General features: G+C 35.3%; 1 protein-coding gene across 4 annotated transcripts in view; it reads left to right on the forward strand.

Moving 5' to 3' along the window:
* CWF19L2 (CWF19 like cell cycle control factor 2) overlaps window positions 1-16,501 on the forward strand; it is a 160,953-nt gene that overhangs the window by 111,031 nt on the left and 33,421 nt on the right. For all 4 annotated transcript variants that reach the window (XR_007518146.1, XM_049889435.1, XM_049889436.1 and 1 more), the window contains exons 13-14: window positions 12,178-12,390; window positions 14,228-14,344. Coding sequence is in view for 3 of the 4 variants with exons in the window: in XM_049889435.1 (XP_049745392.1) it covers window positions 12,178-12,390; window positions 14,228-14,344 (330 nt within the window). In the remaining variant the exon portion in view is untranslated. The remainder of the gene's footprint in view (window positions 1-12,177; window positions 12,391-14,227; window positions 14,345-16,501) is intronic.

Below are 16,501 nucleotides of genomic sequence, written 5' to 3' on the forward strand. Positions count from 1 at the left end.
TCTCAAAAATGAGATCACTTTATGTGGAAGTCTGAATTAAATAGTTTGATTAATGCTGTCCTAATCCATATAAGTTTGTATCCTTGTTAGAAATTGTAATAATAATATTCAACAGAGGTTTATTGAATACCTAATTTATGCCAGAATAGTGATTCTAGGTACTGGGTATAGAGAAGAAATCAAGTTATAGTTCCTCCCCTCAAGGAGCTTATATTTTTAGTGCATGAGACAGGCAATGAACAAATACATAATATAAAATATTACATAACATAAATAATAGATAATAGAAACTTTTTGTTGAAAATAAAGCAAGGTAAGGATGTAGGATGATGTTTTCAGTAGAGTTTTGACAGAAGGCCTCTCTGTGGAGGCAATGTTTCAGACTTTGAACAAAGCAAGGGAGTGGTACATGTGAATATCTGGGGAAAGAATATTCCAAGCAGAAGTAACAATAAATGCAAAGAATCTGAACCAGAGACAAGCTTGAAGAACATTAGCAAACAGCAAGAAAAATCAAGTGAGGTTGGGAAAGAGAAATAGAAGATGTGATAGGACACATACCAGGGGTCAGATTATGTAGGTAGGATCTTATAGGCCATTGTGTAAGAACTTTTATTTTTGTTATAAATGATGGAAAGTTGTTGGAAGGCTTTTAGGAGGGTAGGTTTATAATCTGGTTTATGTTTTTACAAGATTTCTCTGGCTTCTCTTTTGAGAAGATAATTTAGAGAGGCAAGTATGGAACCTGGGAGATCTCTTAGTCCAGATAAGAGATAATAGAGCCTTGGATTAGAATGGTAAAACTGGTGAGAAGTATTAGGATTTGGGGCAATACTGGTGCTGTTTATTGAAATGGGAAAAACTGGAAGAGGGACAAATGTGGGAGGGGAGGGGAGGTCAAGGGTACTATTCTGGACATGTGAAGTATGAAATGCTTACTAGACATTCCCATGGTGGTGTGGAGTGACCTCCCCTGGAGCTCTGGGTAGAGGTTGTTTAGCCCATTAAATTTGGATTCCGCAAGCATTGAAAGAATACTTAAAGCCGTGAGATTTAGGAGATATTGGTAAGGAGAGTCTAAGGACTGAGCCCTGTAGTACTGTCTGGAAGAAGAGAAAGGATTCCACCAATGAGACCGAGCAGGTACAGCCAGCGAGGTAGGAGGAAAACTAAAAGGTTATGATGTTTCAAAGCCAGAGAGGACAGAAAGTTCAGCTGCTTCTGAGAAATTGAGTAAGATAAAGAGGAACAAATGGCCATTGGATTTGGCAGTGTACACATTTCTGGTGACAAGTGTGGTTTCCTTGATTTGGATAAAAATCTGATTATATTGAGTTCAAGACTGCATGTGAAAAGAGTTTGTGAAGATAGTGAGTATGTAGTACTAAATACTCTTAGAATTTACTAATAGAAGAATAGTAATTGGATGGGGTAAATGAAGGTGTTTTGGGTTTTTTTTTTTTCATATATGAGCACTAATACAGCATGTTTGTATACTGATGGGACTAATCTAATTGCAGTAGGCAAAAGTAAGTGGGATACAATGGACAGATGGAGAGATGTCCTTAGAGAGACATGGTTACTGTTCATTTATTAACAGAGGAAAGGCAGAGTATACGGAGACAGATAAAGGTGGGTTGGTAAATTTGGTAGTAGGAAAATGAACATGTTTTCTTCTATTGCTTCTGTTAGCTTAGGGAAAGGACTAAGGTTATCAGCTGAGAGTGACGATGGAAAGGGGGTGTTAAGGTTTGAGGAGAAGGTGTGACGTGGTCTTTGGGAGAACCTGTGATGGAGTTGATGTGGGAAACCCACTGCCTGGATAGATTGCCAGGCAGTGCTGAGGGCCAGTCTATCTGAATCTGAGGTTTGTGGTTATAAATTTAAAATTAAACATGTTAAGGTGCTTGTGTATTTTTCTTTTACCCTGTTTGGGCACAGCAGGGAATAAATAGGATCTTTGTTTTTTTTTGTTTTATTTGGATCATAAAGCAGTGATCATAACTTGTCTTGTGTTTTTCGTATTTTACTACCATTGCTTATTGCTTTAGGAGTATATGAATAACAAAACACATTTATGCTGTGTGTTTCTTTTGCTATGTTTATACATTATGAAGTCTTTTAATAATATATAGGATCATTTTTAGCATTAACTGATTTGACAATAGTTGCAACTTCATTTGGCCGGTTTCCATGAACGTTTTAAATCTTTGTTTTTTAATTGAGGTTTTCTAAGCTAGAACACTGCAAACTTTATCAGTGGTATTTGGCCCTTACAAGTTGCATTCCCAGTCTACATTAGCTACACCAGAAACCTTTGACTTATAAAATAATGTCCCAAGCTGTGTTTTAAATAGTCATGTAAAATTATCCTTACTTAATGTGTTTATTAGAAAGCTTTCTAGGGTAGTTCCTGTCACAGACAGTAGGCACACAATAAATGTTTGTTTTTTGTGTGCTTATCTCTTGTTAAGAAACAATAGTGGGTTTTTGGGATCTCTTGTTAATTTGTTTGCATCATTTATAAAGAAATGCTTACTGTTTCGTTCTTTATATGATTTAGATATTCATCTTATAATTTTCAGCAGAAATTGGAGAGAACTGAGAGTTAAGTACATCTATAAACTGAACAGACTGTTGTATGTGCAACCAGTACAGATATAACTCAAATTTTTAAGAAAGTGTTGATGACCAGTTTATATACTGTTGAATTTGTAGTGGTATTAACATTTTCACATGGGTGTTGTTTTTATCCAAGCAGATTGTTTCCTTTGTGTTATTTAATGGCGATGTTAATTTGGTTGTGTTGTTGTTGTGTGCCGTCAAGTTGATTCCGACTCATAGTGACCCTATAGGACAGAGTAGAACTGCCCAATAGGGTTTTCAAGGCTGTAAATCTTTACAGAAACAGATTGCCACATCTTTTTTCACAGAGTGGCCTGTGGGTTCGAACTGCCGACCTTTCGGTTAGCAGCCTAGTGCTTAACCATTACGTTACCAGAGCTATTCATTTGGTTGCAGCATCCAACAAATGCAGTAAACTCCATCCCTTCTCCCCTTCTGCCAATCAATTGTGTTAACTTTTTCGTGTCTTTTTGTTGTTGTTTTGATTGATTTGTATTTGAAGAGGATAGGCTTGAGTCATATTAGACAATTTCTCATAAAAAAGCATGAAGGTTTTTTGTTTGTTTGTTTGCTTGCTTTTGTTTTTTAACACACAAAATAACATCAGTCCCTACCTATATGCAATAGAGCCAATAGAGTTACAGGTGCCTATGGAAATGCTGATTTGGTATTTGATTTTTAGTTCATCAATACTAGTAATAACCTCAGCATAGTAGCATTTTTTTTGTAGGTTTAATAATTAAAATTAGCTTTGCTAAAAAATTTGAAGTAACACTAAAAGCTTATAAAAATCAAAGTACTTTGAGTATTTACTACTCTCTTAATCCCCTCACTCTTAAAAACTTATGAACTAAAGTAGCTGCGTTATTGCAGTTTTAGAACTAGTAATATCTTTGGTATGTATAGTTTAGATATGTTAAATATTTTCATGAAGAGACCACAAAAGCTCATTACCATATATTTCTTACTGTTAGTTGAAAGTAATTGGATCTATAACAGTAGTAGGCAAACTTTTTCTGTAAAGGCCCAGATAGTAAATATCTTTTGCTTTCTGTTGCAACTCTTTGTGGTGGTTCAAAAGCAGCCATAGATAATACTTAAATGAATGTGTGTGGCTATATTCCAACAATATTTATAAAAACAGGGGACTTACCTGTATTGCCCTGTGGGCCATAGTTTGCCAGTCCCTGATCTAGGATAGTGAAATGATATATTTTGTCACAGAAAATGTCTTTAAATTTGGGTACTTTTGCCTAGTGGTTCCCCTGAACATGAATTGTAGGCCTGGAGATAAGTAATGAGTCAGGAGTCGCTGATATAGAACAAGATTCTGTTTATTTGTTTATTCAGTGAGCAAATGTTAATTGATTGCGTTCATTGTATGAGATACTCTCTTACTAGGAATACAATGGCACATGAGTAAGACTTAATCTGTGCTTTTATGGAGCTTATAGGCTAGTGAGGAAAAAGACTCATTGAATAAATTACAGAAGACTAGTTCAGTAATTATAGATGTGCAAATTGCTGTGAAAAATAATTATAGAATCTTTTGGGGGCAACACCAGGGTGACCTAACATGAACTAGGGAGATAAAGATTTTGTGATGGACAGCAATCATGATACTGTTTCCAGTCAGTGTTTATTTCTACCCAGTTGTCTTTTGCTCTTGGTATAGATGGATGGATGGATGGTTGGATGGATGGATGGACAGACGGACGGACAGATGTACACCCTTTCCTCACTTATTGGTTGTCTCGTTATCTGACATTTTGCATTTACAACAATAGTAAAAAAATCTTCTCTCTGACTGTTTTGCCCATTAATGATGTATGTCTGGTAGTAATGAATGCTGAGGTGTAAGGCAAGAATAACACTTCCGTGATAGTTAAGGTTATATATCAACTTGGCTGGGCCACGAGTCTCAGTGGTTTGGCAGTTATGTAATGATGGAATTTGGCAGTTGTGTAATGATGTAGTCATCCTCCATTTTGTGATCGGATGTGGTCATCCCTCCATTTTTGTATAACACTTATATGCATAACGACCTAGTCTTTAGAATGTAACCATGTCGATAAGTGAGAAGATGGTGTGTTGTAATCTTATTTCATTTATTTATCTTACTGCTCATCCTTTTCTTGTAATTCTGAAATTCAGATTCTGTTCATTTGTTTGTTTGTTTGTTTGTTTTACCATTAAACCTTTAATAGCATCTCTTTCTTATAACAGGTTGAGAAAGATATCTCGCAATAAATATGAACTTGATTGTATTTGGATAATGGAATTTTTTTTTAACTTTTCTGTATTTTTCATTCTTAATATGTTTTACATAATTAATGAAAAAGGTGTAATTTTAAAATATCTTGAAAAAGAAAGTATGCTTATCTGTTTTCATACTGTGTATGTGTGTATATATATAAATATATATACATATATACGTATGTTTTAGAATGTGAATAACAGTGTATTTATTATGATTGTCCAGAAGATAATAGGTAAATAGTAATTTCTTTGTGTTGAAAAGCCTGGCTTGTGTTAGAATAAATAACTTTTCTACATTCCAACGGCTAATGAGTTACAAAAGCCAGTACCAAAAGTCTCAACTATTAACACCCACTGTTTTCATTAAATAGTATTGCCTTTCAAATGACTCATGTTAATAGATAATTGTTGGTTGTCGAGTATATTTAATTGCCTTTTTGGACAATTTTCATGTGTCATTTGTTGGTATTTGGGAATAATCAGTTGTATGTGGTTTGCTCTTAAAATATATTCTATTGACTCCAACATTCTTAAAATATAAACCCTTCCATTTAAAATTTAAGACGTCAGTGTTTCCTTGGCAACATAAACTCAGGCACATCTTCATGAGATCTATATACATATTCCTCATTAATTTTGTTAGCATTGTGAGCAGTAATTTTATACTTTTTGTACCGATAGAGCATTAAGAATGGGCTAGAGGGGTGGGATGCAAGAGACAAATGGTAGGTAAGGGAGACAGAAAAGTCTCAAAGTAATTAGGGTTTTACCTTATATTTTAAGAAAAAAGATGATTTTTCATTTAATAAAAGATGTTTGTATTTCTGTTGATGGTTTTATTTTTTTCTGTGTTTGTGACACAGTCTTTGATGGAACTAGTCTTTTAAATACACATTATACATTTCCAAAAGGAGCCTTGGTGGCTCAGTGCTCGGCCGCTAACCATAAGGTTGGTGGTTCGAACCCACCAGCTGCTCCATGGGAAAAAGATGTGGTAGTTTGCTTCCATAAACATTTACAGCTGTGGAAACTCTATAGGGTCACTATGAGTTAGAATCTACTTGATAGCAGTGGATTTGATTTGGGCTATATAGTTCCATAATATACTCCAACCTAAATTCTGTTTAAAAAATTTTCAGTCAATTATAATAAAATTCACAGTTATTGAGAGATTGTCATACCTTTTTTAAAGGTGTGATTAGAGGACGGTAAGGCATATTGAAACTGCCACCTCATTGCTACATCCTTTAGTTATTTCAGTTCTCCTTTTAGCCATTCCCGTTCTCATACACTTCATAGATACGGGATGAAGTTACTGTTGGAAAAAGTTCATTCAGGAGTATGAAAGCATATGTTTTCCTGTGACGTCTCCTGAGGAAAATTTGAACTTTGAGTGTCATGAAATGATAAAGTGATATTTTGCTTTTACATGAAAATGAATAAAAATGAATTTTTACTTTATTAATTTTCAAAAAAATATAAACCTAAATCCAACCCAGGCTGCTTAGTGAAATAGTTTTTATTTTTCTCAGCCTCACTGGGGATGGGGCTAGTGGGAGGAGGTGGGAACACCAGAAAATTAATTTAGTTAACATTATTTAGTTCAGGTTCCAGCTCTTGACCATGGTGGGATTTATGAGGACTGTTGGGCACTTCTCTCACATTTTGATTTATTAAGTTTAAATTATTAATAACTGGATATCTTGGCTCAGTAGTTTATCTTTTCTTCTTTTTAAAAACAGTCTTCAAAATTTCATGAAATTTATATTTCATCAACTAATTCATCTTTTTCCATTGAATCTCAGAGTTTGGGATTTTAAGGCTGGTTTCACTGTTTTGATCAAAATTTTGATTAAAAAGCATTGTCATAAAACTTGAAATGCTTTTTTAAGAAGTAGGCTGCAGTATATTTTTCTTTGTTGGTAATCCTTATTTAATAATATAATTCTAATTTAATAGATTTTGTTGCAGACCGTTGTTTCTATATACAAAAACCAAACCCAGTCTGAAAAACTACTTTGAACAGGTCATGGTCCCTCCCTACAAGGAGCTAATAGTCACAGAGGAGACAAATAGACAATGCTTCCTAGCAGGCCTTTGATGCTTTGTGAAAATAAGATATTCTTAGGGCAGCTAAGCCAAAGTTTCCCCTTCACTCTATAGGAAACAAGGAATCTATACGTTAAATGCAATACCAAACCAAACCAAATCCAGTGCCGTCAAATCGATTCCAACTCATAGCGACCGTACAGGACAGAGTAGAACTGCCCTATAAGAGGTTCCAAGGAGCGCCTGGTGGTTTCGAACTGGCGACCTCCTGGTTAGCAGCTGTAGCACTTAACTACTACTCCACCAGGGTTTCCTGTTTCTATATACCAAAAAGCCTTAAGTTTTCATGGAGTCTTTATTTAAGGACCTGAGTGTCTGATTTGTAAAAAGATACCAGTTGGCTAGTTTCATGTATTTCAGGGCTTTTTTTTTTTTACTAAACTATGAAAATGAAACAAATTAGCTTTCATGGTTAGAGGAGATTAATGTTTTTGTATGTTTAGTGTTTAGGCTATTCAGTAACTTTTTCATTTCCAGACTTGAACTTGGAAATTGTTTAGTATTGATTGAACAGGATGTTGGTAATACTTTAACTCACCAATTCAGGTAGACAATATCATTAATGAGCACGAAAGAGCTTTCTTTGCTGCAGTAACGGAATTAGAATCCCTCTGGAACAGAGTTTCTCAACCCCTGCACTATTGACATTTTGGGCTGGCTAGACTGCCCTGTGTGTTAACCCATTGCTGTCAAGTCGATTCTGACTCATAGCAACCCGATAGGACAGAATAGAACTGCCCCATAGGGTTTCCAAGGAGCAGGGCTGGTGGATTCCAACTACTGACTGTTTGGTTAGCAGCCAAGCTCTTAACCACTGTACCTCCAGGGCCCTGCTGTGTGGAGTATAGAATGTTTATTAGCATCCCTGACCTCTACCCAGTAGATACCAGTAGCATCACCCTGAGCCCCACTTGTGACAAACAAAAAAAGTCTCCAGACATTGCCAGATGTCTTTTGGGTACAAAATTGCTCCCAGCTGGGAATTGCTGTTCAAGGAGAATGTGGGAGAGAATAATAATGATAATAATAATAATAATGGACTAACAACCACTACCATTTTTTGAGGGCTTGCTCTATGTCAGACCCTTTACATATATCAGTGCTTATAATTATCTGGCAGCATCAATGTATAAAGAAACCAAACCAACCCCACTGCCTTTGAGTTGATTCTGACTCATAGCAACCCTATAGGACAGAGTAGAACTGCTTCTATAGGGTTTCCAAGGCTGTGATCTTTATGGAAGCAGACTGCCACATCTTTATCCCACAGAGTGGCTGGTGGGTTTGAATCACTGACCTTGTGGTTAGCAGCCAAGTGCTTTAATCATTATGCCACCAGGGCCACAATAGGTGTATAGCTCCATTTAATAAACAACTGGTGCTCAGTGATATGTAGTAACTTGCCCATGATCCCATATCCCTTCCCCAAACCTGGTTCACTTCCAGAGCTTCCTACGTCAGTGCATGGCACTACTATCTAACCTAGGTTAGAAAACTAGGAGTCATCCTCTCGCCTCATTGCCTGCATCAAACCTGTCACCAAGCTTGTCCTCCCCCCATCCTTAATTGATGTACTCGTTATTCCCAATGCTATCATTTCTTACTTGGCCTGTGAAAATGCCTAACTGGTTTCCTGGCATTTCTTATCTTCCTCATTCTTTCTTTATCTCACTGAAGCCAGAGTAACTTTTTGTCAAAATGTGTATCTGATCATGTTAGCCCCCCAAAACCTTCTAAATGGCATTTGGTTACTGTTAGGTTAAAGACCAAAATCTTTAACATGGCCTAAGGAGACCTTGGATGGTCTGGTCTCTACCTCTCCAGCTTCATCTTGAATCACCATGCTGTCTTTTGCTTCCTCTGCCCCAGCCACACTAACTTTAATTCAGTTCCTCAAATGTGCTGCACTTCCTCTTGCCACAGACTCTTTGCACATGCTGTTTCTGTTCTTCGCTGCCACCTTCACCCCTTCCATCTAGTTGATTCTTCCTTTTCATACAGATTTCACCTTTATCATTACTTTCAGAAAAACCTTTCTTTACCCTTCTGATTGGGTTAATTTCTCTGTTAGAATCTCAGATTGCCACATAGCTCTAATATGACAGTTCTTTTAGCAATCCTTTAGCTAATGTCTGCCTTTCCCAGTACTCTATCAGTTTCATAACATTGGAATCATGTCTGCTTTTGCTCACCATTGTATCCTAGCTATCTAGCATAGTCATTGACATTAACAACATTCAATAAATATTTGTTGTCTAGAATCACGTATTTGAGATTTGAAGTCAAGTGCATGGAACTCCAAAACCCCTTTCACTGCTATGCTAAATTGTTTAGAAAATTCAGAGTTTTTTTTTTGTTCTCATCGTCTACGGCAATGTATGTATGTATGTATGTATGTATGTTGTCAGTAGTGAAGAAGGCGGGCTAAAAGCCAGAGAAGTGGTAAATTAAATTATATTCATTTTTACCTATCATGACATACACATAGGCTGGTAATGACCTACTAAAGTGAATGACTCTCCATGCAGATTTAGATTTTTGGATCAAACCCTGAAGAGAAGATAATGGGATAAATGCAAATAATTAGAGGCTGTCAGAGGAGAGAATGAATTGTTCTTGGGTATATGAAGATCGTATTTCAGGTCTAATTGGCAGTACTGTGTGCTGTATTTGGAGCCCTGGTGGCACAGTGGTTAAGAGTTTGGCTGCTAACCAAAAGGTCAGCAGTTTGAATCCACCAGCCGCTCCTTGGAAACCAAATGGGGCAGCTCTACTCTGTCCTGTAGGGTTGCTATGAGTTGGAATCGACGGCAATGGGTTTTGTGTACCATATTTCATTCAAACACTATAAAAAATCAGACACGTTTGGCAACGTCCAGGGAACATAGATTTAAAGAATGTAGGTACTGTCTTCCATGTACAGAACATTTATGAACTGATTTCATTAGCAATGGGCTATATTGTAGGAAGGCACAGTTTTTTATATAAAAGTGCATATTCCACTTCTGCAAATATAGTTTAGATAGGATAAATACCTGTTAACTATCTATGATAAAAAAAAAAAAAAATCTATGATAAGTACCTTAAATTGATTGGCTGTGTTTATTCTAGATGAAGTTTAAGTTTTCTACTCTCTGTCCTACTTATAGACTATATTTAAAATATACTCTTTCAATATTTTGAAATACTTTAAGGAAGAATATTTTCTTAAGGGATAGAGGGCTTACTTTGTGGCAGGTGCTTTTCAGTTTATTGTCAGATAGACCTGGCTTTGGTTCCTGATTGTCTTTCTTACTAGCTGTGTGACTTTGATGAGTTACTCAGTCTCTCTGAACTTCATTTTTTTTTTTTTTAATCTGTCAAGTGATAATAACAATTACTATCTTGTGGGGGTATTTGGATTACAGAGTAAGTACTTAAAATTTCTATTATTACCTTACACAGAGTTGGTCAAATGATGAGTTACCAGTTCTGACATTTTCAAAATATCATGAATTATGGTTGAGATAAAGATCTCAAGTTAAAATAATAATGTTTATGATAGGACCTTTCATTTAAATACACAAATCTGAAACAATAGAGAGGTATGCAGTGATTAATGTGGAGAAAAGGTAGAAGATAAAAATAAATTTCTAATGTGGACAGAGAAGTGAATGTGCTATGAGAAATGCCTGACTAATAATAATCTTTTTACCGGATTGTCTCAAGAATGGCATTTTAAAAAGTTTCTTCTGCTTACATTGGGTTTCATATGTTGTTTTTTTAGTTTCTTAAGGTGGAAACCAATGTAATTGATTTGAGACCTTTCATGCTTTCTTCCATAGGTGGTTAGTCTGTAAATTTCCCTCTACGTTGTGCTTTAGCAGCATCCCACGGATTTTGATATGTTGTGTTTTGTTTTATTTTAGTCTAAAATACTTTCTAATTTTTTAATTTTATTTCATCTTGATCCATGGGTTATTTAGAAGTGTTACCTACTTCCTACTTGGAGATTTTGCAAAGATGTTCTGTTAACAATTTTTAATTTCATCTCATTTATATTCAGAAAACAAACTTTATTTGACTTGAATCCTTTTACATTTATTGAGACTTGTTTTATGACTCAGAACGTGGTCTATCTTGGTAAATATTCCATGTGCACTTGAGAAGGTGTATTCTACTGTTGTGTGTTTGAGTCTTCTATTTGTATATTTGTTTTCTGTCTGCGTCTATCAATTATTGACAAAGGGGTGTTTAAATCTCTCACCGCAATTGTGGATTTGTCTGTTTCTCCTAGAAATTCTATCAGGTTTTGTTTCATGTATTTTGAAACTGTTATTAGGTATATAAACCTTTAGCATTGTTATGTTGTCTTGATATGACTCCTTTATCATTATGAAATGACCTTCTTTATCCCTTATAATATTCTTTGCTCTGAAATCTACTTTGTCTTCCATTAATAGAGCCATTCTACTTTTCTTCAATATTAGTGTCTATTAAGATCCAAGTATCTTACTGTTGTTTTATATTTGATGATAAATGAAAAGTAGTTCTTGTTTTCAGAGAACGTAGTCTAATAGAAGAAAAAGACAAGCTAATGAGCAATTATGATAGAGTGTGGTCATCATGAGGTTGATGGAGGTACAGATACACATTGGAGGGACTTGGAAACTCTAGGAGGTAACAATTAATCAAGCCTGTGATTGAAAAGGAATGGCTGGTAGATTCGAACTGCTGACCTTTTGGTTAGAAGTTGAGCTTTTAACCACTGAGCAACCAGGGCTCCTGAGAAAGAAAATAACTTGCCCCATAAGCAGTTAATGGCAGAAATAGAATTTGACCCTGGTCAACAAAAATTCTCATAACTGGATCAGTAAACAACATCACGATAAATGAAGAAAATATCAAGGATTTCATTTTACTTGGATTAATAGTCAATGCCCATGGAAGCAGCAGTCAAGAAACTAAACAATGTAAAAGCTCAGTGAACCTTAGCTGTGATGATAATAATGATAGTGATGATGATGATGATGTTGATGGATTGATTAACCCTTGAAGGTCAAAACTTAAATTTTAATCATATTTTAATTTTCTTTTATTTTAATATAAGGATTTCTCATAGAACTTAGAGATATGACTTCAGGATGCTACAGTACAATAAAATCTTAACCACTACAGTCTTCCCCTGACTTTTTTTTTTTTAAGTTTATGGGAAAAACCGATGGAGACTATTACACTCTGGATGATATGTTTGTCTCCAAAGCTGCTGAGAGAGAACGTCTTGGTGAAGAGGAAGAGAACCAGAGGAAAAAAGCTATTGCTGAGCACCAGAGTCTTGCTGCACAAATGGAAAAATGTCTGTATTGTTTTGACAGCTCTCAGTTTCCCAAGCACCTTATTGTTGCGATAGGCGTTAAGGTAAGAAATATATTTATTGACCTAACTTAAGAAAAAGATTTTTAGTATATGTAGATTTGCCTTTTTCTTCATACTCTTAGAAGATTCCTGAGGAATCTGTCTTCTCTTATTCTATGTTTCTAATATTTTTGTTTTTTCAGTTTTCACAATTTTTAGAATTTTTTTTTTTTTTTTAGAGTATCATTATTTAAATGACATGAAGCTCACATTTTGGTGTGATTTTGCTCTTTAGAGAAGTGGCATTCGGCAGTGGTTAAGGCCATGGACTTTAAATCCAGATACCTGGATTCAAATTCTGGCTCTGCCGTTTATCAGCTGTGTGACCTTATTTTCATGATTGATACATTCTCAACATTACAATTACCTTGGTAATTTTAGACTTAATTGGAGACTTAGTCTAAAGTAGCTTTTGGTTCTTCCCTTCCTTTTTCATACAATCCTATTTTATTCTTCATAGAATATGTCATAATTTAAAGAAGTTTATTTTATTTTGTTTTATTTATTTGTTTCTTAGATGTCTCTACTCATATTGGTGATTTTGGTCTCTAACATCTCTCTGGGCACTATCTATACTCTTTTCCAGCTTCATTTTCTTGATACCTCTTATCGCCATCTGACATACTACACATTCTACTTGTTTATTTATCTTTCTTGCCCCTTTTGGGCAGGGATTTTATTCTTGTTCGTTGTTGATTCCTGAGCACATAGAACAGTACTTGGCATGTAGTAGGCCCTCAGTAAATTGGTGAGTGCTCTTTCTTAAAAAAAAAAAAAAGTATTGCTTTTTTCTGTGCTTCAGTGTATTTCCTTAGGTGTTTATCTATTCCCTCATATATGTTTGTTTTTGTTTGAAAAAAATGATTTACAATACCTATATTAGGTGATTTTTGTAATGCTTTGTAAAATTTACTTTGTTCCAAATCATCTTGCCTATTATGACTGACAGTTGTAACTGGCTCTTTTCACAGTAATCATATAGGAAGCTTAGTTATTTTTGTCAATGTATTTTATTTTCTAAGTCTCATTAGTTGCCTACAGATCTTCCCATGCCATTTAGTCATTTTCTTTCTTCCTATTTTAATTGTGAAGATGGTTGTGATTTTACTGTAAATTTAGATAAAAATCCACACTCACTTGTGTTTGTCTTCTCTCAGCAAAGTTTTGAAAATTTGCATTATTTTGTAAAATAAATAAATGTCTGCCAGGCAAAATATTTCTAGCTAGAACGTAACAAGAAATAATAGAAAGTATTCTTGTAGAATATTCTTAATGCTTCTCATGAAACCTTGTGTTCCCTCTGTACATACTAATTGACCTTTTATAAAAAGTTTTTAAAGACACTTCGCATACAGTGGAGAAATAGCATCAGCTCTTAGATAATACATGTATTTAAGCAGACGGAGCTTAACCAGGGCAGTAAACGATCATGAGGACATTTTCTCTCTCTCTTAGTTGGGTTAATTCTCTTGCGTTAGCTAATGAGAGAAAGAGGGCCTAATTTATAGGCATCAGTTAGACTACCCTTACCAGATGTATCTTTATTCTTATGAAAATTGTGATGTTGCAAGGGCTTCTGAAACCTGTAGCTCCCTCAGATCAAAGGTTTAAGTGTCATTCATTCTGCCTTTGGGTAAGCTTAACCTTTGTCTGATGTATAACAGTGAAAACTGAGACTTGGGTTCTAAATATCCTGATAATATCTTTTAAAATATTAAAATAAAAATATTGTTTATAAGCAAGTATATTTATTAAATGTTAGCAGTTTTCCCTGCTAGAGGTTCATCTATTAAAACTGAGAAAAACAATGACATTTCACTTTTGTAACATTTTTCTTTAGGTTTATTTGTGTTTACCCAACTTTCGGTCTCTTACTGAGGGGCACTGCCTAATAGCGCCTTTGCAGCACCATAAAGCAGCTACCTTATTGGATGAGGACATCTGGGAGGAAATTCAGGTTAGCATGCTAATTATAGCAATTTGCAAATCATGAGCAATTTTTGCAAGCTATTGTGATAAGTTCCAACAGGTTTTAGCCTTCATCTAATGATTTTACTTTCTTCAACTTAAACACTTGTATACATTTCCATAGTTGTATATACCTGTGCATTGTAATGTTTTCACCACTCAGTACCCTTCTATTTTTTTTATGTATTCCGTGTTTTGAACACTTGTCTACTAAACTGTGTGTGATAAAGTAGTAATTATTTTACTTAAAAATTCAATCTAAGACTTACGGAGTGGCTGGTAGATTTGAACTGCCTACCTCTTGGTTAGCAGCCAAGTCCTTTACCACTGTGCCACCAGGGCTCTGCCTTTAAGTAGTATGAGATAATCATTCTTACTACAATAAGCTAATAAATTCCAGCCAAAAGGAAAGAAATTTTCATGTAATAAAAGAAAATTTTAGGAGTTAGAGGCTTATATTCAGCAGTTACCATATTTCCTTAGGACAGAATTGGCCTTCTCTGCTACTGTGATTTTGTTACTAGCTCTAATTTCCATTCATAACATTACCCAGCTTTTGGATTCAGGGACTTATTTTTGTGGCTGATTCTTCAAAAAGTTGAAAGGCACAACATGGGTGAAATTACTCCTGAATTATTTCAAGACCTCTTAATGACCAAAAGAAAAATCCTTGTTTTTCTAATTCATGACAACTGAATAGAAGTTGCAGGGACCCTCTAGTTAGAAAATGTGAAAATTGTAACACTTCAAAAGAGACTATAAACTAGTCTTTGCAATGTGCTGATAAAGATGCCATAGAAAGGGATATTTTGACTGTGTTTTGTGAAATTCAGTCTCTTAAACTCCCTACACTTTTTAGGTTTGTATTGTGAAAATTAAAGGACAGATTATTTTAATGTATCCATGGTCAAGATAGTGTAGGAATATGGATGACTACTTTTAATATGAAAAAAGTTTTTTTCTAGTAGTAGTAAAATTTTTTTATTGTGCTTTAGATGAAGGTTTGTAGAACAAATTAGTTTCTCATTAAACAATGAATGCACATATTGTTTTGTAAAATTGGTGGTCGATACTCTTCTCCTTCGCAACCTTGAATTTCCAGTAATAGTAAAATTTTGCTGAAGATCATTCAAAAGCAGTTGCAACAGTACATTGACAGGGATCTGCCAACAATTCCAGCCAGACTGACAAGAGGACGTGGAATGAGGTATATCCTTGCTGATGTCAGATGGATGTGGGCTGAAAGCAGAGAATACCAGAAGGGTGTTTAAACCTGTGTTTTATTGACTATGCAAAAGCATTTGACTGCATCGATCATGACAAATTATGGGTAACATTGTGAAGAATGGAAATTCCAGAACAGTTAACTGTGTTCATGAGGAACCTGTACGTAGACCAAGAGGCAGTTGTGTGAATAAAACAAAGGGATACTCTGTCAGGAAAGGTATGCATCAGGGTTGTATCCTTTTACCATACTTATTCAGTCTAAATGTTGAGCAAATAATCTGAGAAGCCAGACTATATGAGGAACAATGTGGCATCAGAATTGGAAGAAGACTCATGAACAACCTGCAATGTACAGATGACACAACCTTGCTTGCTGAAAGTGAAGAGGATTTGAAGCACTTACTGATGAAGATCGAAGGATACATACAGCCTTCAGTATGGATTACACCTCAACATAAAGAAAACCAAAATCCTCACAGCTGGACCAAAAATCGACATCATAATAAACGGAGAAAAGATTGAGGTTGTCAAGGATTTCATTTTTCTTGGATCCACAATCAACATCCACAGAAGCAGCAGTCAGGAAATCAAATGATGCATTGCATTGGGCAAATCTGCTGCAAAAGACCTCTTTAAAGTGTTAAAAAGCAAAGATGTCACTTTAAGGACTAAGGTACACCTGACCCAAGCTGTGGTATTTTCAGTCGCCTCATATGCATGTGAAAGCTGAACAGTGAATAAGGAAGACCAAAGAAAAATGATGCCTTTGAATTATGGTGTTGGTGAAGAATATCGAATACACCATGGACTACCAGAAGCATAAACAAATCTGCCTTGGAAGAAGTACAGCCAGGGTGCTCCTTGGAAACAAGGATGACAAGACTTCATCTCACATACTTTGGATGTGTTATTAGGAGGG

Source organism: Elephas maximus, chromosome 7 (genome assembly GCF_024166365.1).
Source record: "Elephas maximus indicus isolate mEleMax1 chromosome 7, mEleMax1 primary haplotype, whole genome shotgun sequence".
Lineage (NCBI taxonomy): Eukaryota > Metazoa > Chordata > Mammalia > Proboscidea > Elephantidae > Elephas > Elephas maximus.